This window comes from Xyrauchen texanus, chromosome 6 (genome assembly GCF_025860055.1).
Source record: "Xyrauchen texanus isolate HMW12.3.18 chromosome 6, RBS_HiC_50CHRs, whole genome shotgun sequence".
Classification (NCBI taxonomy): domain Eukaryota; kingdom Metazoa; phylum Chordata; class Actinopteri; order Cypriniformes; family Catostomidae; genus Xyrauchen; species Xyrauchen texanus.
In genome coordinates this window covers 27,990,360-28,017,748 of record NC_068281.1, presented here as the reverse complement: position 1 = coordinate 28,017,748, position 27,389 = coordinate 27,990,360, and the positions used below count along the sequence as shown (strand labels likewise).

The following is a 27,389-nucleotide window of genomic DNA, read 5'->3' as shown; positions in this document are numbered from 1 at the left end:
AGTGTTTTAAAATGCAATTTAGAAAAACAAAGAAAACGCATTAACTGAAGCAACCACATTATTTTGTGTAGCTTATATGCCACTTTCACTTTCATGCGTCTTAGGCTGGCCCTGAACCGTAGCCGTTAAGCCCAAAGTCCAACGCACTATCAGGTGAGATACCAAGCAAGCTAAAGACATGGGAATAGGCGTGTAAATGTTTTTTTTTTTTTTTAAATCATACCTTAAAGTAAAAGTGTTTTGATATCATAACATAGCTGGAGGAGAGTAATTGAGTGGTTGGGGGTAGGAGATATTAAAATATATATATATATATAATTTAAAAAAAGTTTTAAACATACAATAATTATTTTAAATCAACCTGGTCAAATAGAATGACCGTTACTTTATATAAATTTTCACAAACTGACTTATACATGCCGCTTACTACGATTCGCTGCAGTTTCCTGGTGAAATGTACACGAGGCGCTACAAAAAGTGTGTGGTTTAATAATTGTCACACAAATCATGAGTACAATTGCTGCTTTTTATTTATTTATTTATGTATTTATATATATATATATATATATCTCAAGCCTATTAATTTTTATTTTAAGTATAACCGCAACTAGAGGTTGCTGGTCCATGATGGCTACATGATATATCTGCTTCTGTGGGAGTGCCGATGTCAGCTTATCTCCACACCACAGCTAATTATAAAGCGATACAAATAGCCAGGTTGCTGCTTAATCTATCTCGTATGCGGACTATCCCAAAGAGCAAGAAACCAGCGATGTGCAACAGCTAATATAATTTAGAGAGCGCTTAATAAAGGGGTGTACAAACTACGCTCCACTGACTGCTCTGATTTTGGCCCGATATTGAGAAATTTTATTAAATTAATATTCTGAACACTGAGTGTGTCACCTGCAGCCACATTTCACAACGCATTGTCTCCACTAGTGTGTTCTCTTTAGTTACCTCCAGCTTCATCCATTGGAAGAGATCAGGAGTTTGGAATGAACAGAAGCGCCACACAAAAAGAATGATGCATTTGCGAAAGAATTGCTATCAGGTTATGTACTTTGCTCATGTACTCGTTCTTGATAAAATGTATCATCACCATGCATTATGCAAATTAGAAGAGCTGTCGTTGTGCAGCTCGAACGGATGAATAGAATTTGAGCACGTACAGAGACACTAGCGCTGGGAAGTTTATTTAATTGTAGTGATTTGGTTTGTTCTGATGTTTCATTGAAACATGAAAAATTATTTACAAACTTCCCAGGGGGGTTGGGTGATCTCCATATTCAGATTGTCCTAACGTCAGCCTTTGAGATTGCCGATATGATCACATTTAAACCGACTAACACTGGTATTACCGCTAGGTGGTAATTTTTAATTTTCATTAAGTTAAGCCTACACAATGCAAGACACCTTGATTTCAAACTTTGAACTTTATTTTTTATTTATTTTTAACTAAAAATTCAAATGAAACTTGAAAAGAAAATTTAAGTGCAATTAAATGTGTGTTCAACTTTTTTAATTATGGCTTTACAACAGTTGTGAAGGGCAACCTCTCTTTGGCAAAGAACCTAATTCATTTGTGCATTCTCTACCGGTCTGGTATTTCATGTCTGGGAAAATATCGGTGACTATCCTTGCTTTAGTGGTTTTGCATTGAAAATTAAATGTTTATTTAAAAAACAATATAACTTTATTCAAATTGCATGCCAAACGAAAAAGAAATTAAAATAACTAGGTGATCAAATTTTTTTTATATATAAGTAACCACCTTTTTTGTATTATGTTATGTTTTATTCACAGATGTATAGGCTGCAGAGTTGTGGTCACAATGAACTTCTCTGTGGAAATAAAGTGAACTGAACTGAAAGCACCTCCTGAGCTGAGATGTCTGAGATCATTTGCAGCACTCATATTGACGATAGTGTTCTTGGGGAAAAAAAAATTAAGAAAACAGAACCTTTTACATGCATGTGTTCCATGAGACGGCACACCTCCGTACAAACAGTGTGTCGTACATGTGCATAGACTGCTTTTCTGTCATCTGTTCTTAATAATATAATAAAGTGTGTTTCACATGTCTGCGTGCCACAGGGCAAATTATTTGTAAAATTAATTTAATAATAATAATAGCCTAATAATAATTTAATACATTAATGGGGATCATGAGCCAAATACTGTCTTGATGTTGTCAAAAGCATCAGCTATTGGCGATCACTCTGACCATTGTCTATCATCATCTATAGGCACAACCCCACTTCCCAGCACCATTTGAGAGTGAGGACATAAGAGAGTATTGCATGCGCTTGGCTTGCACTTGCGCATCATCCAAGAGCACACTTATTTTTATCAAAATAAAATAAAAAAAACTGTATTTGTAACAAGTAGCAACAGAACAGAAAATATGACATAGCAGGAAAATATTCTGATTATTATGAAAATGTGCTTTGGAGTGACACTGAATGGACTTTATAAAGTTAAAACACAAAATCAAAGGGTATTGAAAGTAACAAGCTCTTACCCAGTATAATTGTAGAATAATGTTACAATACAGCACTGTCAGAAATGAACTTTTCCATAAAGGAGCCAATAATTGCCAACTGGCATTTCTTTTCTAAACATATAAAAATATACTCTTATATAAATATAAATAATAATGTTACTCTTAAAGAAGAATTTTAAGGACTATCTCAGATTGTATTAAATATAAAAAAAAATATATAATGTGATTAAAACTGGCATACTATTAAGCATATAATATAAATATGATGCAATAGTGGCAATCAAGTTGTATGTTGCCTTTTTTTTTTTTTTTTAATGATGCAGCACACCACACCTTATTTATTTTTGCATCTGGCCCCCAGTAGAAAAAGTTGGGACACCCCTGGCTTCAGAGGAGAAAAAGGCATTGGGAAGAGGGAGACAAAAAATAATTAGCAAATAAAAACAACACTTGCGTCTCCCGAACTGCTGTCTCATTTGTTTCAACTTTTTTCCTGTTCTGGGTAAATCAGTGTAATAACAGGAGCAAGTAAACTCCTGTTGCTATTTGCTTATGTTTGAAATTGTATTTTAAACAAGTACCCCCATGAATTATGACATAAATGACACCTTTGTGAACAGTGCTTGTAGGCAAGCTGTATAGTTGCCTAAAATGTTTCCAGTAACCAATAGAAAGCTAAAACCTGATTTAGGGGTTTGCTCCAGAATCAGAGCACCTGATGTTAAATCAGAGAGCAGTGATTTTATAGTAAAATAGGACTTAAATATTGATCTGTTTTTCACCCACACCTATCATATCGCTTCAGAAGACATTGATTAAATCACAGGTGTTTTTTTGGATTACTTTTATGCTGCCTTGTAGCTTTAAAGTTCTGGCCATCATTCACTTGAATGGACCAGCAGAGCTGAGATATTCTTCTAAAAATCTTCTTTTGTATTTAGCAAAAAAGCAATACAATACACACTGAAAAATCCCTTTAATGATACACGTTGCCATTGCTTTGTATAAAATGGGTTCCTGTGGCAAATATTATGTAATTTTCAATCAGTTTGTAATTTGTGCACCGCACATGTGTGCAAGGTATTTTTTAATCTGATTAAGAAAGTAGTCAAATTTAAAGGTTTACAAGGCTAATATTCTTGTATTTAACAGATTATTTTTAGGTCCACACCACCCCTTTCAATCGGATGGAAATTTAGTTTGGATGGACTGAGGTGTTTACATGTTTTCCCTGTCCTATTGAGCTATTAGTTGGATTATTAATGGATTATTAGGTTGCATGTAAACATAGCTAATGAGGGGATTTAGAATTGTGGTGATAACTTTTATTAAGCAGCACTGTGGTCTCATATTAAAACACACTTTTCACATGCTCTGGGCCTTTTACCCTGTATATCACTGGCTATGAATCATTGGTCACCTAAAATGTGGATGTTGTAATGTTGCCAATATATTTACTCACCCACCTTATTGTTTCCTCCTGAGTTATGGTGTATAATTTAAAAACATTTCATGACAGTTTAACAGTTCTTAATTTTTCAGTCTAAATGTTGCAAGCTTGTTTTAAATATTTTCTTTTCTAACAGAATTGATTGGTGTGAAGCAAACAAATCAAAGACATCTACACTGTTGGTTGTGTCTAAGCATTCAGAATACGTAATGTGCAGGATTCAGAATCGTTCTTTACAGAATCAGAAATAAATTTTGTTTATTACATTATTGCAATTAATATTGCATTTCATGTTTGTAATTAATATTCTAGAAACTTCTGAATTCAATGATTTTTGTACTTCAGGGTGCTGTGGGAAATCAAACTAACTTAATACCTTATTTCTTTTGACCTCAATTTAATATTCATGAGAGAACCACTTTACTGATTTGGGACTGTACTTCTGTAGAGGAAATTTGTTTTCCTTTTATCAGACTCTTAGGCCCCATTTACATTAGGAATGCATAGTTACCACTTTTTCTCATCCGATACCGGAAATTTCAGTATCTGCCGATAAGATCTGATACCAGTTGTTTTTTTGCATAATTAGTTTAGAATGTTTTTACATTATTGTGTGGAACTAATTGGGTGTGCTCTTTATATGTAAAGAAACTCAAACCTCAAACTACACATTATTTCAACATAAATGTATATCTTAATAAGAAAAACTTTATTGTTAACTAGTATACTGGATAATTAACAGTAATTCCAGTCTTCAAGTCTTTAGTAGAAAAGAAACAAATATTTTTTTTTGTTTGTTTTTTCAGTGTAGTTGTAAGACATCCACTTCATTCAGTTATTTTTTGGAACCCTTTCTTACTTAAATATTGTTATTAATTGTAAACAAATACTAATGATGATAATAAATTGTTAATATTGACTTTTCTTAATAAATTGTTATTAATATTATTATTATTGAATTTTAAATACATCAGTAATATATTTAAGTTGTGCATTGTTTTTAAACCCTCATGCTTTTATTTTGACATTCTAAACTCTCCAGTATATTCTGTATGTGTCTGTTTGTAGGCAAGTTCGCAGTAGTTTAATTCGCTTCTTATTCAAGTTCTGGTAAAATGCACCTCCGGTGCCATTATTATAAATGCATATAAGCGAACCGAACTATTGAGCATCCACATCTGAGATGTTGTCGGTGAGTAGCGCTCAAATGTTGCCAGACGTGTGCAGGTAAATATAGACGCGAGTGTGTAAACAGAGCAGTGCCATTCACTAACGCGCTGGCTATATACATGTATTTCTAATACACAGCCTTTTGTGATTCACAGAGCTATTGCACATCAAGTGGCTTTGAATAAAATGCACGAGTCATATGAACTAATTTAACCTGTTGATACGCAATTCCCCCGCATGCGGTGGTGACGTCACTCTACTTACAATTCATATATAATGTACCGTCTAGAAATTTAATTAATGTTAACAAATTATACGTTTTTCAAAGGTCTAGGGTTCAACATTGATATCCGATCTCTGTTTCACGATAGCAATGCTCCAGAAACAGCAATTTAGTTATTTGTGCCAGGAGTACAAATAAAAACATGCAATATCAAAACAGGACTTCATACCTTTATGAATGCGATCACCAGATGAATCCAGTTCACCACACTGTGTCAATTGTCCATGTCAAGTGTTCATTGAAAAAACATTCAATAGCATTTTTTGTCCATAAAAGTGATCAATCTGAGAAATATTGATATATTCTCCATTGTTTACATGAGATCTCGACTGAAAGAATTACTCTTCGTCATCGTTCTTCAACAAACTATGCAATCTGCGCAGCTTTCATGTTGTAAAACTGTATATTATCGTATATATTAGAGTCTCGTAAACAAAATGAGCCTGTCTCAAGTCTATTTTTAAAAATGCGGCGTAGGTTTATTTATGATAGCCAAGCAGTGCAGTCAGATTGTGTTGTCTTGAAAGGTGGAGCCTTAATTTTACTTTGTACGCTTCCAGCGATTTTACAGATAAAAAAAGCTTGCAGGAATCGTATTTTTTGTTAGATCACCTTCAAATTTGAAACGTAACTTATTTTAAGCCGGTTAAAAATTCTCAGTACAGGAAAAAAGACATTGTAAGTGACATGATACATGTCCCTGGGTCTCATTGGCCCCAGTATTCTTGACTTCATGTTCTGCCCTCTGGTCAGGGGCAAGCCTGGCCACCCACTCTCTGTGAGTAAGTGTGTAGGTCACGGCGCTCTTGCTCATAGACTTAGGCTTGTGCACCTCCTCAGGGGTGTAGCTCTCCAGAAGGAGCCACTTTGGCACTCTGCCACACCTGTCACTCTCCAAAGGGAATTGGGTGAACGGTCAGTCTGCCTGCTTAGATGCCAAATCTGATCAAAGGGTTTGCAGCTTTTGGCATGGCTCAGTAGGATTTCCCTCCCCCAACGCTGATGTTGGTGCAGCTAGAGCAGCAAAGTACTAGTGCTGCTTCTGGTGAATAGGGATTGATTTATTGGTATGGTTTAGAGAATCCACTTCCTGCTCTTAACAAGAGCTGTGAGGAGATTAAAGCTGGTCCTGTCACCCACAGCAGGCATCTTTCCTTCCTCCTATGAAATTTGCTGTGGTTCTGTACTTTCAGGACCTGGGCTGATGTTAAAAGTTTGGAAGATTTTTCTTCAGTGCAAGCCCACCACTACAGGATCTTGTTTGTGTTTTTTCTATAGAGCGCAACAGTGTCTGCACACACTTAAGTATTTTTTCCCCTTTTGTTTTCTTTATTTCATAAAATCCTTCATAAGAGTTGCAAGCCATGAAACAAACCAGCCAGATTCAATGTAAATTAGGGATCCACCGATACCAATTTTTCCTCTTCTGATACCTGAAATCTCAGTGTTTGTTCATCCCGAAGCGATACCAATGTTTTTGTTTTTTGTAATCAGTTTAGAGTATGTATGCCTCACTCACTCAATATATTAATTGGTGGTACTGTTTTAAATGTAAAGCCATACAAACCTTTAACTACACTAATTCTCTATAAATGTATTGCTTATTTAAAAAAATAATAATAATAATTTAATGGATAAAATAGCAGCTAAATGAACAGTGATTCCAGTGCAAGTCTGCATTAGAAAATAAGCCATTTTTGTTTTATTGTATCTGAACTCAACATTCAGGATTTTTCTTTTTTTTTTTTTTTCTTCACTTGTGAGATATAAGTCCACTTTTCAATCACACTAATTTTTTGGAACGCAGCTAACTAATAGTAATATTTCAGTTGTGCACATTTAACTTTAAAACATTCTGGCTTTTATTTTGACAGAGCACTCTATGAAGCACTGTGAATGTTTGTATGTGGGCTGGTTGACCGTAGTTTAATTTGCTTATTCAAAATCTAGTGAAATGCTCCTCCATTGCCATTCTCAATTCATGTTACAAGCAAACCGAACAATTGAGAATCTACATCTGAGATATTGTTTGTGTGGTGCGCTTGCATATTACTCTCTGCTCTGTGGGAACACAACACCAGCATGTGCGTACTATGTAAGTGTCAACAGAGCCGCTACGCATGGATACTATATATTTACTTATTAAACACTAGTGCTGTCCATTGGGCTGAGAAACCAAATTATATTTTGACCTTAAATATTTGTTAAATTTGAATATTAAAGATTATTTTATTTTTTAATTGATGTTGTTTCCTTAGTCCACAAGATGGCACATTGAATACATAAACCAGACAGCACTTTGTTATATTATTGCAAAGAACATTCCTGGCTGTTTAAAAAAGTTTAGTTACATGGTTTAGTTACACCATGTAACTAAACTGCCCATATTCTCAGTTTAGTTACATGGTGTTGCACTTGGACTGGTGCCACAGTACACTGCCTCAGACACAAGGTTCATAACAGATATACCACATTGTTTTTTTTATTGCAGTTTTATGTAGGGTAGCAATATTCCCAAATAGCAGTGGTATTCGGCTGAACTTGGTGGTGAAACGGCTCAGACTATGAGCTCAGGCCAGCGGCCGTTCAAACAGATGGAACGCAACAGAATGGAACAGAACGCGAGGATCTCGTGTAATACATTTCCAAGTTGAACTCTTCTGCTAACAAAATAAAAAAGTAAAATAAATAAATAAAAAAAGCCTCCTTGCTTAATCTGAGAAATGCTGATAAGAGAGCAAGACACAACGACCAAAGACCTCCACCTACTGTAAGGGGCTGTTCACACCGAATGCTTTTGCAACCATTCATATTTTTTTCTATGTAAATGCTTTGTTTTTGTTTATTCAGCGTCTCATGCAGGAGCGCTGTTTTTTTTTTTTTTTTTTTTTTTAGATGTGTCTAGTTAAAAAGAACTTTTTAAATAGTGTCTGCTTTCTGTTAAATTGTATTTGTTGTGCTATGTCTAGCCTTTTGTAGGGCAAGAATGCAATCGATCTGAAGTCATCGTCAGTGCTTGGCACACATCCAAAAATTCAACGAATATTAAAATTTTTAATTTAACATAACTATTAAATAGCCTTTTGCGATCAGTATTGGAGAATCACATTACATTACTTTGAGTATAATTTTTTTTTTTACAAAACTACAAGACTGTACTTAATTGGCCCTGTTTTGTATTAAGATGCGTTTTCGGAGATCTGATCACATGGTCCGCCGAGACATATTCCTCTTTCCACCTGTTATTACCATACGTCTCCTGTGAATACTTGTGTTCAGATTTTGAGTGAATGGTCTCTGATTCCTTGACGATACACATCAATCACTATGTCAGTGTTACTTCATGATGAGAAACTGCAAAAAAGTCATATGACAGTATGAAAATAAACAGCGCACTTTCACCAAGATGCTACTGAAATTTTACCTAAGCATAAATGCAACATTTCATATAGAATTCTCCATTTTTTGTTTTTTACTTTTTACCTGAGCTTCAGATTTGTGCTCTTGTCTTGTCAGGGTGTCTCTGCATGTTGAGATGACACAGCGAAGAGGTTCTGTGAAGTTCTCCTGCTTGTATAAGTATTAATTTGTATGTGCTTGTAGAAGTATTTATATAAATATCTTTACCTCATTTTGTAATACTAATTGGGGGTTACTCTTAATATTTAAAGAAACACAAACCTCTAACTACACATTATTTCAATATTAATGTACAGTCTATTAAGAAAAACTTTAAATCTTATACTGGATAATGTAACAGCAAAATTAGTCTTAAGTAGAAAATAATTTGGTTTCTTTGCTAAACATTTTAAACTTGAATCTGGACTAAAGGTTTCAGATCTCTTTTTTTTTTTGTTAATTGTTATTTTTTGTAACCCATTCAACTTAAATATTGTGAATTTGTAAATAAATAATGATAGTAATAATTTGTCGTTGCCTTTTTAGATTTTTAAATACGACAGTAATGTATTCAATCGTGCACCTTTAACTTAACTATAAAACCTTCAGGCTTTTATTTTGATATTATGTAGGCGACTTCACAGTAGTTTAATTGGCTGATTGAAATTCTGGTGCTGTTCTAATTGCATATAAGTGAACCGAACTATTGAGCATGGTTTCATTCAGGATTCATGGGTAGACAGTAGGGCTGGGTATTGCCACAGACCTCCCGATTCGATATTACAACGATATTTCCTAGCCGATTTTGTAAGTATTGTGATTTGATGTGTTGATATAAAAACGTCTTAAAAGATACAAATAAACTAAATCCTTTTTCTCAGAAAGAAATATCTATTGAAGAACAATTGTGTTGAAAATAATAATTGTTTCACTCTGTAATATATAACTTGCAGTTAAAAGTAGGGATATGCAAATCTTCCAATTTAAAACTACCAAGCGACCAGTCCGTGCGTTGTCTGGAATAGTTAGTGCAAAGGAACCCATGTATAATGCTGCATTGTCCATTTAAATTCAGCAAATAAATGTATACATATATAATTTTCAGGGTTGACAATTTAACACGTTAATTCAGTGCGATTAATGTGATAAAAAATAACGCGTTAAATTTACGCAATGAATCGCCCCTGGACCGTAATAAGGAAGATTCCTTCCTGAGAAATGCAAGCTTGTAGTACCACCTGTTTACTCCAGAGGGCAGTAAGTGAAAACTTTGGCTTTGTGAGCAACACACAGTTTATACAGTGAAGAAATCAACCCATCAGCAGACAGAACAACACAAACATTCTTGCATTCAAAACAATGGATGGAGCGCAAATCCAAACTAAGGGATCTCAAGATGTGTTTAAAGATTGAGTATTAAACTATATTTAACATGACACAGTGACCTAAAGATTTTATGATGCGACGCACCTTAGATGCTACACAAGCCCTCATGATAAATCTCAAACTGATTGACAAATTCACTTGTGAAATGAATATTTGTGAACTGTATGCCAATGATTGGATTATGATCAATAATATGGTAGTAAACAATACATTGTATTCTAAAGCCGCTTTTTGTATTGTCTTATTAATGATTAACTATTCTGCCACAAGAATGTAATGCATTTTAATATGCATTACATTCTTGTAAATTCTTATAAAAGCACTGAATATGTTTTAATTTTATATATATAATTTTTCAAGATAACTATCATTATTTCATCATTATATATTGAATTATTGTTATGAGGGGCTTTCTCAGCAAATATTTGTAAACGCGAGACACCATGTAATTCGATTAAAAAAATAATCGATTGACAGCCCTAATAATTTTATCTGATCAATCTAATTTTGTTATTTTAGAATATAATATACACTAGAGCTGTTGGAAAAAATTATTTCAGCGATTCATCCTCAAACGATTCTGAATCGATTCTGAGTGCAGTTTAAATCAAGGCAGAGCAGTTGTGCTCCCCAAAGACAGATGTGGAAACAATGAGTTAAGTGCATACACTAAAGTCAAGAGCACAAACACGACTGTGTGCAGACCAGCTGTATCAAACACATGACCATTTGTGCCCGAATTAAACTAAGATTCTGAGCAAATCAAACACGTGTATTGCTGGTAATTCTTTCATCTGTTCTACAAAATAAAAACGTGTTGTTTCCTCTAGCATGGGTCTTTATGTCTAGTGGCATTTCTTGTCGACAGTGGCAGGTAAGTGTGCAAAATAACCTGCATTGCACATGAATACCCTAGCTATTAGATTATAAATATTGCAGGGGTGCGACATGTAGTTTGCACCATCCAACAGTATAATCTGCAGAGTGACTTCTGATAATCTCCACAACACTTCTGAAATAAACTTTTGTATTATGAATAATAGGAAAATTGACGACAGCAGAGGATTTTGATGTCCGACAGTGAACAAACGGCAATTTGATGGCTGTAGCAGCGATGCATTAAAGGACTAAATGTAAAGAATTAAAGGGACAAAACTTCTCAGAGAGAACTTGTTGGTGTGAAACTGCACAAATATAGCTTCTTGTTTATCTTAATGCTGCAATGATAAATGGATACAATGTATTTTTTTTTTTATTTAAAAAATATATTTATTTAGACAGAGACTATATTAAAATTGTTTTGCTTAAGAATCGCGATTTGTAACAGAATTGTTTTTCCACAGCCCCCGTAGACTGACTGACTGGCTTCAACAGAAGCATGTATTGATTAAACACAGATGCAACAGTAATATGCTATATGAAAGAAACACCAGTATAAAAAGATTCTCTTCGAGTCCAGGCGTGATTAAGTCATGTTAACTAGGTGCCGTCTGGGTCATTCAAGACTCACATGGGTTTTTGTTGATTGGTGAAGGTCCTCCTATCAAACACGTCCTACTGAACTGTAATACCTTTGAAACTGTCAGACAACGATTTAATTCAGAGACTTAATGGAAATATTTAGAAAAGTATCACCTGAATGTATTTTAGAAATTTTTTCTTTTAATAATGTCAAATGTCTTATAGCTTTGTAAGTTGTATATATGTATTGCTTGCCATGTGAATAGCCTTGTTGCTGACATGGTGTTAAAAGTTAATAAACAAACAATTAAACGCAGGCCTTATGTGAGCTCGGTGACACATCGGCGCTTCTCTCAAATCGCGTCTTTGAAAGTTCATACATATCGATCGTCACTCACGGGAGTGAGCTCCGATTTGCCTATGATTTCAAGCTTTTGTCGGCGATCTCCACAAAACTGTCGCAAGCAAAAAATCGGCTTAAAATCTTGTATTGTAAACTCGCCATAAGTCATTGTTTAAATGCTTGGAACCAGACCATATCATAGGTTGATGGGCAAGTCACTGGTTTGTTTTGGTCTGCTGGTTTTAGTGAAGTTGTGCAAGTGTGAAACGTTTATTTGCTGTGTGTGGTTTGTAGCAGGGTGACTGTATAATGTGATATTGCCTTACAGGAAGTCTTGACGACACCTGCCACATTGCACGACCTGGCTTATTACGAATGTGAAGTTAACTAGTTTTGCTCGTGTTCTTTTGTATTTTGTTTCCTTTGTGCCAAACAACTTTATAAAGCTAGTTAAAAGACAGCATGCTGAAGCTTGTTTTTCATTGTGGCTCTTTGATCCTCTTTGATAATTTTAGCAGCCATGTGGAGAGGCCTAAAGAGAGAGGAAAATTGGGGGTTGGGTGAGTGAGACTGAACGTGGAACAGTAGGGGAGGAGCAATGGCCATGGGAGAGAGAATTTTCTTGTAGATTTGTTGAAGTTGATGTGACTCATTCCTCTCCCACCCACCGCTCATACATGCCCACCACACACACACACACACACAGGTTGTTGTGGTTGACTAGGACATCCAGTCCTATAATAGGCTGTCTTCCCCCCCCCCCCCCCACCCCTGCCTAGTTTATCTCTCATCTAAATAATACCCCCTGCTCATCTGATACTCTGAACAGGGGAAGAGTAGGTTAAGGACGCAAACACTCACATGAATACGCACTCACTCCTCCAAATACTCAGGCAGCACAAACATCCTAAAAATTGAAGGCAGATAGCCACCAGGCAGGTTTTTAAGACAGCTTCAGCAGTTGGGCTGCCTGCTTGTGTTCCTACATCTGCCTGCCTGGTCTGGCAGCTGCTGTTGTTTAACTACCACTGCTTCTGCTGTCTCACTCCAAAACCTTTTGTTCTTTCCCCACCATCAACGAATTGTAAAGAATTAATGAATTTAGGCTTTGTGCCTGTGTGTGTTGCCGCTTTTGTTTGGAAGCAGAAGGACGGGGTGGGGGCTGGGATCAAAGGTTGGCAAAGAGTCAGTTACAACTGATTTAACTGCAAAAAAAACCTCTGTCTCACCACCCTGAACAGCTCTTGTATCTTTCAACTGCTTTGATTCACTGGCTGAAAATTTAATAAAGCATGGTTTAAGTGAACAAAATGGTGGAAGCTTGCTCTCACCTAGAGCTATTTGTGTTAATGCTCCCCCTCTCTTTCTCTTCCTCACCAGGTGCTGTAACCTGACTTTGCCTGACGCTGCTTTCTCAGAGAATTAAGGAAATATGGAGTGACATGCTGCAGATTAGTTAGCAGATAAGCAGCTTTGAGGACATCCACCTCTGTGTGAGCACACATTCCCTGCCCTGCTTCTGAAGCTTGGCTGCAAAAGAGGAGCACTGCGGCCATGGCTGACCCAGGCATGATGAGCATCTTTGGTGATGATGGGAATCTGTTCTCTGATGAGCTGGAAGGTCTTGGGGACTGTGGCTACCCCCAAGGACAGGCAAATCCAATGAGTCAACAGATGCCCCATGAGCACCAAGGCTATGGGCAGCTCTCCTCTTCTCTTCACCTCTCCTCGCCTGCTGTCCCTGGACAGGCCAAGCTCGGACACCATTTTGACCACTTTAGTCAGTATGAGCAGCCCAAGATGCATCCAATGGACCAACAGGGGGGCCGGGTGATGGGAAACGGACCAGTTAATGGCATGTCTTCCCCTCACTCACGATATGGTGCTCCACCGGGTGCAGGTGGGGCAGGAGGGCATCACGTCTACCAGGGTGCACAAGGAGATGGACGTAGTCAATCATTCCCAGATAGTGGAAATGCGTGGGGCCCTCAAGCGATGCAGGTGCCTGAACAAGCTAGACCACCTTTCCAACAGCAACCTCCACAACCCTCTTCTCATCAGCATGGCCCTGCTGCCCACCAAATGGGCCCTTATATTGGTCATGGTGATTATGCCATGCAAGGCCACAACCAGACCCAAACACCTCCAAGAATGAACCATTTTCCACAAGGCCTCCCTCAGGAAGCGAATCATTTCATGGGTCACGTGGGGATGACACAGAATCCCAGCCTGTCTGGACCCCCCATGCGCCACCCAACACAACCACCTCAGCAGCATCAGCAACCTAATCAGCAGTTTCTCCACAGGCCTGGCCAGGGCCCAGTCCATTCAGAGTCTGTGGCCAGCCACAACTCTCAGTTCCCACGAAGTCCTTCACGACAACAGCAGCAGCAACAAGTCATGAGTGGGAGACCCCACCAAAACTTGGGATTTAACATGCACAACCAGCCAGTCCCTTCCAACACTGTAAACAGCTCAGGGCAGTACCCTCCCTATCCTCCATTCGGCAATCTTAATCAGGGATTAGCCAACACATCAGGGATGGGTCCCAACTTGAGCCTGACCACCAGCAGCAACAGTAACCCTAATACGCCTGTGACCCAGGTGCAGCGCTACCCTGCTCCAACGGGGCCCCTGTGCTATCAAGCACCAGGGGCTCAACAGGGACCAATGCACCAGCAGCCCATTCATGTGAACCAAATCAACACACAGCCTATGCATACAGCCCAGCAGAAGCTGCAGCAACAGCATCTACCACCTCAGGGATCATACAGCTCCCCTCCTTCTATGTCACCCATGAGGAACCTGGCTACCCCTGCAGGCACCCCCCCACCCCAGCAGGGCCGCCCACCAAGCACTGGTTTGGGAACTGATGTGGGTAGCTACCCTGGTGTGCCACATCAATCTCAAGGCCCGATGGTTCACCCCCAGAGAGGCTCTGGAACAATGAATACAGCACAGCAGCATCCCCATCAGCAGCAGCTGCAATCACATCCCTCACACCCACATCCGCCACCCACCCAGATTTATGCTGCTTTGTCACCCAATCACAGGGCCACTGGTGTCCAAGGAAGACCTCCTGTAGGACCAGGTTCAAGCCACGGAGAAGGCCCACAGGACCAGAGGCTGCTTTCCCAACAAGCTCCGCGAAAGCAGCTGCAGACACCCCCATTGCCTTACCAGCAGCAACAGCTGCAGCAGGTGCACACCCCTCCCACAATTCCCCCATCACAGACACACCTGACTGCACTCCACCAGAGCTCTCCTCCATCTCAGCAGGCGTGGGCACCTCCTCATCAGTCACTTCCTTCCATGCAGAAAGTGCCTCACATGCAGGTGAGTTGTGGAAAAGGAGCAAACCTTCCATCGTTATTATCCTGTGTTTTCACCTTGGTTTTGAAAGTCTGCTTCATGCTAGTGGGTGGCAAAGCCATGTTTGTGGATTTCTCTTGCCAACTGCCTCTGTCCCTGTGGGTACACAAGTGTATGGGAAATTGATTTTTACAGCTGTTTGTTTCCTGCTTGCTGCATATCCTGGCCCTCCCCAAGACACAGGCGCCACAGTGCTAATCTCCTAACCCCCAACCCTCCCCCTTCCCTCTCTCAAGGGGAAATGCTCCCTTCCTGCTTGCACTAAGCATCACTCTCCTCCCCCGTCTGCACTCCTTCCTTCTCTCTCTCTCTCTCTCTCTCTCTCTCTGTCTGCATCTTTTCTGTCTCTCGAATCTGTTTGCTTTGCCTGTCTCGAAGGACTCATGCGTGAGTTAATGGCGTACAGCAGGATGTGTCCTGTTGGGAGGGTGGAGAAGAGAGCCAGTGGGGAAGGGAGGTTAGCAGATCTCAATAGCTGCATGTGTCACGTGCTGCTGATGTCATTAGCTTGTTTTGCTCTGAAAGCCTCTTTCTCTGGTAACCCATTCCCACACAATGACTGCTGTTATTCCAGCATGCACATCCAGCTCATAGCTTTTTTGGTGGCATTTGTTTCTTTATCACTCTTATACCACCATCCACAACTATGGCACATGTCCGCTATTGTGCCTATTTGATTGTCTCCTGATAAAAAAGTTTTGTGGTTGACCTTTAAGAAGTAAGTATTAATTGATTCACCTCACCTGTGACCTAGAAGAAACGTGCTTTAGTTGTGTGCTCTGCTTCAGTGCATGTCTATCTTGTCACTGTGGGCTAATAAGACATATCACGTCTTAGTTATGGTTCATAAGTTGCCTAAAGACATTTGATCCTAATACATGTGTTATGCTGTGATTTAACCATCACTTTCAGACCAGCTGCATCAGCATGTAATTATTGAAATGGAGTTATATTATCTCATTGCTGAATCCTGCTGGAGCTGTTGTTAAATATTTAGACAGGGGCATATATGGCATTCATGAAAGTGCTCCTTTCTCTGACAAGGCAAAGGAGATATTTTCCTCTAACATTGAAATGAGAGAATGGTATCAGTCATGGAATATTCAGAGGTTGGATGAGGAATAAATCTGTGTGCGACCTTAAAGTAAAGCAGTGCATCGTTTGAGGGAACAGACTTAATTGTGGCTCCAGCAGCTGTAGTCAAACTGGTACCAAGCACAAGTGTTCACAGCTTCATACTAGCCTTTGAGAACTAAAATAGAATGAGAGATGTTTCGTCATGGCTTAAATCCAGTCACGCTGTGTGTGAAGAGTGGACAGCCATGTTTATGATTCCTTTATATCCCATTTAGCAGTTGGTGCAAGCTGCTAGCCTCTTGAGACACTCTGCTGACAGCGGCTTCTTGCCATCATCAGCAGCTTTCTCTCTCTCGCTCTCTCAGTCTGAGTCTGATAGACACACAAGCAGTGCAAAACTGCTTAAATATTCAGACTATGGCCAGGAAACAAAATGTTGTAAAAGGAAGTTGCAACACACAATGTTTAAAATGCCAAACTTAAATGTTCTTGTCTCTCTTTTTGGCCATTTGGTCTACAGTTTTGTCATTGTGCTGAGCACTAAGTTGTTATAGGTTATTTCAGACTTAACATATCAAACTTCTTTAAATCCTAGGTAGGGAAGTCTTTGTTAAATTATGGTGTTCTCTGTTGAAGTATTTCTATTAGGACTGCACAATCCAAATAAAATTGAAATCATAATATGTCCATGTGCGAATATTAAACCGTAAAGTGCTGTGATTTAAATTGTGTTTGCACTGACTCTGTCCTGTCAGTATTGTGAAAGTGCACTATTAAAGTGTTTTCAGAATGGTTAGGTGCTCCACAACTTCATCTAGATCTCATAGTAAATAACAGATGTGCTAAGTTCAGTTCCATTTCCTTGCATGTGCTGAGCACATCATAAAGCACTGCAGATTCACAATCTTCATATTTATATAATTCCAAACATGTTTGTCTGCTACAAGTTAATGTACAAAAAAAATTAATAATACACCTATTGGCACTAGAGGTATTTGGACAGAGGAGATGATGTTAAATTGAGGAACACCATTATACATCCTGTTGTGTATCAGCTCCACATAAAAACACTTCCTGCATTTTTTTTCTGCAGATTTATTCTTGACTGTTTAGAACTTGTTGGTTTAACTGAACCACATAGCAATGTCCAGTGCAACATCCAGGTATTATTATAGAAATATATAAAAGGGATAGTTAATTTACTCACCCCCATGCCATCCCAGATGTGTAAGATTTGTTTTTAAGAATATCTCAACTCTCTTGTTTAATACAATGCAAGTAAATTGTGATCAGACATTTGTAACTCCAAAAATCACATGAAGGAAACATAGAAGTGAGCCATATGACTCCAGTAGTTAAATCCATGTCTTAAGAAGTAATATGTACTTTTGTTTGCTATATATATATACTCACACTCACCTAAAGGATTATTAGGAACACCTGTTCAATTTCTCATTAATGCAATTATCTAATCAACCAATCACATGGCAGTTGCTTCAATGCATTTAGGGGTGTGGTCCTGGTCAAGACAATCTCCTGAACTCCAAACTGAATGTCAGAATGGGAAAGAAAGGTGATTTAAGCAATTTTGAGCGTGGCATGGTTGTTGGTGCCAGACGGGCCGGTCTGAGTATTTCACAATCTGCTCAGTTACTGGGATTTTCACGCACAACCATTTCTAGGGTTTACAAAGAATGGTGTGAAAAGGGAAAAACATCCAGTATGCGGCAGTCCTGTGGGCAAAAATGCCTTGTTGATGCCAGAGGTCAGAGAAGAATGGGCCGACTGATTCAAGCTGATAAAAGAGCAACTTTGCCTGAAATAACCACTCGTTACAACCGAGGTATGCAGCAAAGCATTTGTGAAGCCACAACACGCACAACCTTGAGGCGGATGGGCTACAACAGCAGAAGACCCCACCGGGTACCACTCATCTCCACTACAAATAGGAAAAAGAGGCTACAATTTGCAAGAGCTCACCAAAATTGGACAGTTGAAGACTGGAAAAATGTTGCCTGGTCTGATGAGTCTCGATTTCTGTTGAGACATTCAGATGGTAGAGTCAGAATTTGGCGTAAACAGAATGAGAACATGGATCCATCATGCCTTGTTACCACTGTGCAGGCTGGTGGTGGTGGTGTAATGGTGTGGGGGATGTTTTCTTGGCACACTTTAGGCCCCTTAGTGCCAATTGGGCATCGTTTAAATGCCACGGCCTACCTGAGCATTGTTTCTGACCATGTCCATCCCTTTATGGCCACCATGTACCCATCCTCTGATGGCTACTTCCAGCAGGATAATGCACCATGTCACAAAGCTCGAATCATTTCAAATTGGTTTCTTGAACATGACAATGAGTTCACTGTAATAAAATGGCCTCTACAGTCACCAGATCTCAACCCAATAGAGCATCTTTGGGATGTGGTGGAACGGGAGCTTCGTGCCCTGGATGTGCATCCCACAAATCTCCATCAACTGCAAGATGCTATCCTATCAATATGGGCCAACATTTCTAAAGAATGCTTTCAGCACCTTGTTGAATCAATGCCACGTAGAATTAAGGCAGTTCTGAAGGCGAAAGGGGGTCAAACACAGTATTAGTATGGTGTTCCTAATAATCCTTTAGGTGAGTGTGTGTGTGTGTGTGTGTGTGTGTATGTATATATATATATATATATATATATATATATATATATATATATATATAGAGCTCTACAAAGGTCTGAAAAGGCCCTTTAATATTGTAAAATTATTGTAATAAAAATAATCAGTACACCATTCTAATATTGCAATATAAGTTCATCGGGTTCCAAAAAGTAATTATGAAATAGTAATGAATATAGTTGATAAAGTGGACAAAAACAGGTACAATGAGAATCCTAAGAAGATGGTGCCCCCCATTATGTTCTTATTAAAGGAACTCAAGTGTGAAACCTGAAAGATTAGCCTATGTCTTATTGACAGTAGACCTTGGCAAAACATTACCAAATTTGGGTCAAAAGGTTTTTGCTTTTGTTTCTTATAGCAGTTCAAATCAAAATATTTTTCAGAATAATCGCAACTAAATTTATCCAAATTGTGCAGCCCTAATTTTTATTCTGTGGGAGTTTTTTATTTTATTTTTTTGAGTAGTTAGCTACTAGTTAGTAGCTTATAGAATATAGGTGTTTCAGCACCATACATTTGAAGCTAATTTAGATTTGCCCTCAGCTAGAAGCAGTTTGAAGTTCAAAAGCAATGAATTTTGAAGATAAAGTTTAGCTAGGGTTAGGCTCTGTGTCTGCGAGCCAGCTTTTCATCAGATGAATTGGGTGTTAACTGCCCTGCGAAAGTCTGCTTTGCCGAGCAGAGGCACAGTGCTCCTTCAGGGAGTATTTAGCTCACAGAGTGAGCACTTTGCCTGCTAGATTAACTGACACGTCAGTCTCCTCCTCCGAGAGATGAAATCCTATATTGGACATATTGTATTCTGGACTGCTGCTGTCAAATTAGAAATGCAGAGAGCACGTGTGGTAGGCCTATTGTCATTCATGCAATTGATTATTGGAAAGACTTGGCAAGAGGAGAGACATTTATCCGTTAAAGCGGCAGTAGAACCCTCGCTGTTCTAGCTGCTCTAATGACCACCATTGGACTGGATGTTGCTTATTTTCTGTGACCTTGCCACTGTTTGGCATGCATGGTGCACTCATTTTTCTCATAGTCTGTTTACAGGAAATTTGCATTTCATCACCACAATGATGTGGTTACAAAGTCTTGTTTTAAACCAAAGTGCATGTTATATGAAATGAAACGCTGTAGTAAAATTAACACATGGTTCACAGAGAATACACAATGTCCTTTCTATTTTGAGGAGATGGAAAAGTCTTTTACTGTGCCAAATCTTTTCTTTTTTTCTTCTGATGTATAAAACTGAGGCATCCGCATTTACAAAGTATAGATATAATTTATTAGTGTCATAATTCCTCAGTCCCATCTGCTGCTGGGACTTTGGGAAGCTGGACACTTGGCACAGCTGCCAGCATGTTTCCTGTCAGTCTGTCTTTGCCATGAATGGAGAGGAGAGTTGAGATACCACTGCAACTGCAAGCAGAGATGCAGAACCATTGTAACATTAATTCTGCTGAGCTACAACTAGCACTGGCACTAATGGGAGCAAGGGAATCTGACTAAGTAACATAGCATGCCTCAGTGGCCAACAGCAGCAGGGGCAGCAGTACATTAAAGTGTGTAGATGCTTTTATTCACTCTTTCCCCCCACTTAGTCTAGCTTGTCTGGGGAAAGAACATTTTTGCTATTAAGAATGATCCACTCCAAACATCCAGTTTAATGAAGCAGTGATGCCACAAGCATCAGTTAGTTGTGGCTGTGAATGGTAGAGATTTCTCTTGAATCCTCATGTGATTTTTTTTTATTTTTTTTTAAATTACTTTTTATATTGTGTAGTCATTTTTTATTGATGTTAATTCTTGGTACTGACATACTCCTCCTCTGTTGTCAGCATTCCCCATCAGACCCTTCTCTGGAGATGATGTCATCTATTAATACACCTGCCTCAGGCCCAAACCTGCAACCAGCCAACTGTGACATACAGCAGACAGAGAGTGAGATCAAGCCAAAAAAAAAGAAAAAGAAAAAAGTAAAGGTGAGTGAAGGCCAGGAGGCTAATGACATCAGTAGTGAGGCTGGTGGAACAGCAGCTCTGGTGAATGAGAGAGACTCTCTTGTGACTCCCATGGATCAGTCTGCCGTTGAAAAGAAGAGCAAGAAGAAGCCAAAGGATAAGGAGCCCAAGGAACCGAAAGAGCCCAAGATTCCCAAAACACCTAAGGCTCCCAAGACACCCAAAGAACCCAAGGAACCTAAGGAGAAAAAAGTGAAGGCCACCACCCTGAAGTCTAAGACTTCCAAAAAGTCCAGGTACGTGACTGTACCGCTAATTTGGGTTGACCTAAATCGCAGTACAGTAGCTTGAGCATTTTTAGCATTTATCCTCCCATTAAATCATATGGACATTTCCTAACTGCATTCTGGGTGTTGTTTGATCTGAATTGTGCAAATAAATCCCTTTATTCGCATGACCTTTCTAATGCATAAAGGGTTATGAATGATATCTATCCTGTATGTTTTGACCAGCATACACGTGGAAGGAGTCACAGACCCCTCATGGTATCATCCGGTTCATTTAACTGTAGAAACATTTTGTAGCAGTTGTTTTCTAGAACTTGTCCCATCTAATTTTGATGTTACCATATCTGAGTTCAGTCAATTTAGAAGTGTTTGAGGTTGTGTTCTGCTTTATAACCTTCACACTTAAGGGCTTTGATATTTTACAAAGGCTATGTGTACTTGCTTCAGCTTTTTGCATCGAGCTACAGGCACTAAACCACAGACTTCAGTGGACCTGATCAAGCCTCACCCAGTTACTTAACCTGTTGATACGCACCCCCTTTTTGAGCACAAACCATGAAAATGGCATACCTGAACTTATACGGATGTATTTACTGGACCCTTTGGAGAATGGACACAGTTGTAGTATCTTTTGAAAGAAGACACTTTGGGCTTTATTTCCCAAGTTTCAGAATTAATATATGTTGTAATTTGTTGTAGTTAGAGAAGCTGAAGTTTATAGTAATGGAAATATTTTGTGCTGAACATGTTTTTATAATCTAAAAAAACAATAATATAAGTGCCAAGACAACCCAGAAATACAATGATCTCAAAGCCACAAGTCTAAAGAAGTTACGTTTCAAATTTGAAAGATGATCTAACAAAAACTGAGGTTCCTGCAAGCTTTTATCTGTGTAAAATAGCTGTCGGTGTACAGAGTAAAATTAAGGCTCTGCCTTTCAAGACAACACACAATCTGACTGCACTGCTTGGCATTTATGAATAAAACTATGCCGCTTTTTTAAAAATAAGACTTTGGAGACACACTCATTTTGTTTACAAAACTCTAATATATACGATAATATACAGTTTTACAACATGAATGCTGCTCAGATTGCATAGTTTGTTGAAGAACGTTGATGAAGGGTAATTCTTTCAGGTGCAATCTCATGTAAACAATGGAGAATATATCAATATTTCCCAGATTGATCACTTTTATGGACAAAGTGCAATTGGATGTTTTTCAATGAACACTTGACATGGACAATTGACCCAAGTGTGGCGAACTGGATTCATCTTTCATTTTCATAAAGGTATGAAGTCCCATTTTCATATTGCATTTTTTCATTTGTACTCCTGGCACAAATAACTAAATTGCTGTTTCTAAAGCATTGCTATCGTGAAACAGAGATCGGATATCAATGTTGAACCCTTAGACCTTTTGAAAAGATTTATAATTTGATATAAATGGTAAATTATATTGTAAATATAAGCAGAGTGATGTCACTCCCGAGTGTGGGGAAATTGCGTATTAACAGGTTAATTCTGGAGACTAGTTAATAGTTTCACATCATTCCGAACATTGAAGCTATAGCATGCATTCTCAACTTTGCTGGACTTTTGTACTATGAAAGGAGTCAGTCAGGACGGAGAGGTAGTTCATGTGTCTACCAGTCACTGCCTAAAACAGTATAATATAATTTTTCCTCAGTATTTTTATCTCTCCTGGATGTATATCATAATTATTTTGCTGAATTATCATGTTTGAATGATGCCCCCTATTCCTTTTTTCCCTCTGCCATCCCCCTGAAAATGAAAAATTGCATTCAACTTAAATATGCAAAGCAGCAATGTTGCATGACCATTTTTCCTCTTGCTGAGGTAGTAACATGAGCCGACTAAGGAATTTGTCAGCCTCCCCCTTAACCTCCTCCCCCCGCCCATCCAAAGCCCCGCCACTCCACCGCCGGTTCCCTTTTATCCAGAGGAAAAGGGCTGGGCCAAATCAAGCACTCAGCAGTGCATCTGCAGCACTGTGCCAGAGCAGTAGGTCATCGGAAGGGGGAGGGATGAAGTATGTGTATGAGAGGAAAAGCGGAGGAGGATGACTCTATTCAAAATGGCACCTAATGTTAGTTAGTCCACAATGCGGTCTCATTAATCATTCCAACCTGAATTTGACCAAATCTGCTACAATGTTGGATGTGTAGGGTTGGTGAGCCCTGTGGATAGTTTTTAAAAGTGTGGCCCCATTTCTCAAAAAGTGAGCTACAGCTTTTAATCCACATAGAACATTACATATTTTACAGTTTTATTTATTTAAAGCTAAACTGGTTGAGCATGGCACTAGCAACGCCAGTTCTTGGGTTCGAATCCCACACACAAACTGATCAAATGTATACATTGAGTGCACTCAAAGTCGCTTTGGATAAGTGTCTGCAAAATACTTACTGTAATTTCCCTTCCCCATCTGTATTTTCCAACTACTTTTTCCTATCATCTCTCTTTTAACACTTTCCTTGTTTAGTTAGTTACTCATTTCAATCAAGAAAACAGAATGGAATAAGCAAAATTGGACTTCAAGTCTTGGCCCCTGCCTGTTGTCCGTGTCCTTATGACAAAGTACAACTATAAATAGTAATTCTTAGGACACACCCAGGGTAAAATGTAAGTATCTGTGTGCTCAGGTTTGTTTTCCATATACACACCACCATCAAACGCTTCAGAAAGATCCCTTCTCAGTGGTGCATCGCATGTGGCTCTTTCCCCCACAAGAGTACTGTTTTGCATTGCAAATATACACCTCTCATCTTCATTTTATTGGCAGGTTCTCAAGCAACTCTAGCAAATCCCCCATTTTAGTCAGTGGTGGTGTTTTCTAACGGCAAAACCACCTAACCTGGTTGGTAGATCTCCCGGCCCTTCAATTTTAATTTGTGTCTAATGTCGAAGAAGTCACATTCTCTCTCACTAGTAGATTATCTTCACTACATCCTGTGCACTCAGATACGAAAACCACAACAGTTGTGTGGTTGCATAGGAAGTGTTGCATTTTGTGTACTTAATGCTCTTCGCTCGTGGGACCAGCATGCCTTGCTCGCAAGTCTCACTTCAGCACCTTTACACCAGACTGCTTGCTTATTTGTCCTCAAACAACAACTCCGTCTAGTCACCCCTCCAGGCTTCAGCAAAGAAAAATAAAGTTAAAAGACAAAGTGCAGAGAGGTGGTTTGCACAACAGAAAGAAAGGGCTAAACATCCAATTCAAAGAAAGAAATGGCTAAATATCCTCCGTTTATTTTGTCCTTCCAAGACTGGCAGGACTGTCCCACCAGGGGTTAGGAGGGTTCAGTTCCTGTGAAGCCTTGTGTTTGCTGCTTTGGTGATCAGAGAGAGAGAGAGAGAGAGAGAGTGAGAATGAGATTGTACGGTTAATAGATTGAAGATGAAGTGTGCAGAACGCTGGGGGACAAGCAAAAGTGCAGACACACATCGCTGGTGCTGCCCACTTCCATCAAAGCCTCGCACATTTAAAACGAATAGCCAACCCACACAGTATACACGTGAAAAACCCTTTACTTTGGGGGGGGGGGCAAGTTGGTTGAATAGTACCTGGACAAATTAGCCACCTTGAGATCTGTTGTTTTTCAAGAGGATCAACCCGAAAAATATGGGGGTCTGAAATTCAAAATTTTTGATTTTGTATCTGGTTGTTGCATGTATGCATCTACAGCTCTGGGTAGCAGTATAAGAAAATGAAACTGCCTTGTCAGTGATGGCGAGTAATTAAATGGCTCTACAGCTTGGATGACCTTGCTGTAGGAGCCCAATGTGTGATTCCATTGCTAACCTTCAGCTTCTTCCTTCAGGCACATGCAAAGGTTGTGATTTCTGCTCTCTACACGCATGCCAAGGTTTCACATTGATTGGCCCCTAACACTTTCACAAACTCTTGCATGTTTACACTGTCCTTTTCCACCCATTATCACTCTCCATACTTGCGTAGAATCTCTCCTTTTAGCCCTTCCTCTCATTCCACGTACAGTTTCTGTTCATTCTCTCACATTTATCAACTCAGCCACACACATCCTCTTTCCACACATTCTCCCTCACAGTCCAGCACTCTCGGTAAGACAGGCATTTCCTCTCTCAAAAATTTCATGCAGAGTTTAGTGCAATTTTGAACACACACCCACTTTGATTGCCCTCAGTAGCACTCTGTTTGTATAATTGTGTGTTCATGTCTTTGTTTTAATGTCCTGTCCTTTTATTTATATATATATATATATATATATATATATATATATATATATATATATATATATATATATATATATATATATATATATTATACCCATTAAGAAGTCATTTATATTGAACTTTGAATCATATAATAAAATGGTAATGATGTCCTTTTATGGCTTTAAAAACTTTATTGCATGGGTAGAATGACATGAAAAATAATTGATTATCAAAATATTTTCTAGTACTTTGTCTCCCTTTTTAGTCAACTTAAGTCATAGTACTTTTCACACAGTAATTTTTGGAATGCAGCCAACCTGAATATCTATTATAATATAAAGTATGCAATAGTAAAATATTTCTGTGCAAAATCCATCACTTTCACACAATATTTCGAGGCACTAACCCTTATTTTGCATTAAGATCTATAAGATTCTGTGTAACAAAACACGTTTCATTCTATTATCTTCCACAATTTTTAATGACCAAGAACATTTGCCATTATGCTAATGTTAAATGACATTCCTTATTTGCATAGTAAAATTGTAATTTGATGCGCAAAATAATTTCAAATCCCAATTAGATCAAATAACCATAAAATCACGACAGGCCTATATATGACACCTTATATTGTTTGGTGCCTTTTAATTGGCCTGGTTGCTTTTGAAGAATACAGACATCCATTTTGTGTTTACCTTTGCAAACTTGTTATAGCATGTTTGTTCTCTGTGGTTCTATGTCATTGTTTATGTATGCGTGTTTACGTTTGCACCTGTGCATTACTGCAAATAAGCTGTTGAGGGTTAACATTTTGTGTGTATGTTTGTGTGAGTGCAGATGCTATTAGAACGAGCACCATTGGAGGGGGGTCCAGCTGAAGATGAGTCATCTCACTGGCAACGGCAGGTGTCCCATTAACCCTCTGGCCCTTTCTCCTCCTGAGTGTCAGCACTGGAGCTGTGTGTCTCACAAAACCTGCAGCAGGGCCTGTGTCCTCCCCCTACTAATGCCAATTAGCCCCTCTATTTCCAGCCCTTCCGATTAGACTATAATTCTGGAGCTTCTGTGTGTTGCCTGGGTTCTGTAACAGCTCTTTGCCTTCTATGATTCATAAGATCAGCCATGGAAAGGAAGCCTGCAGCCCCCAAACCCACCATGCAACTGAGTGTTTTTCCTTTCCTCATGGCTTCCTCGTTCCTTTATGCCTTTCTTTTTTTCCTTATTTCTGGCTGTGTTTGCTGAGTAGTGACTGTATGAAACCCAAAGCCACAGAGCGTTGTGGCTGCAGGTGCTTGTGGAGTGTTGTAGAGAGAGACTCTGACTGAGGCAAGCAGATGGCTTTAGCCAGTGGCGTCCAGCCAGAGGAACAGGTGCGGGTCATGTGACCGCCGGTTACCAGGGCGATTTGATTACTCTTGGCGTGCAAATGAAAATGAGAGAGGGCCCCCAGAGCGAGAGCGCGCAAAAGCCTCCCTGCATTGTGTAATATGTGGCAGGGAGAGAGGACGACACTGAACTGGAAGTGGAGTTAACTCATTTCCTCTCTTCACTTACTCTCATTCCCTCTGCTGTTGTGTCTGAAACTGAACACAAGTGGGACAGCCCCAAAAGCCCTTTTTTGTTTCCATTCCCTTTGTCCATGTGAGGGCTACAGGAAACTGTGCACTGTCTTATGCCTGTGGAGTTAACGCACCATATCATTGTTTCTGTACTTGGTCCGTTATTCTTTTGTACAGGACTTGCATTATTAGTTGATATGACAAGTAACTCCATCTAAAACTAATGTAGACAACATTTTTGTAATTTATT

The 27,389-nt window shown here is 39.0% G+C and overlaps 1 protein-coding gene across 3 annotated transcripts in view; it reads left to right on the top strand.

Moving 5' to 3' along the window:
• LOC127644945 (chromodomain-helicase-DNA-binding protein 7-like) overlaps window positions 1-27,389 on the top strand; it is a 65,120-nt gene that overhangs the window by 13,226 nt on the left and 24,505 nt on the right. For all 3 annotated transcript variants that reach the window (XM_052128399.1, XM_052128400.1, XM_052128398.1), the window contains exons 2-3: window positions 13,379-15,334; window positions 20,950-21,368. In XM_052128399.1, the coding sequence (XP_051984359.1) occupies window positions 13,553-15,334; window positions 20,950-21,368 (2,201 nt within the window). In that variant the 5' untranslated portion in view covers window positions 13,379-13,552. The remainder of the gene's footprint in view (window positions 1-13,378; window positions 15,335-20,949; window positions 21,369-27,389) is intronic.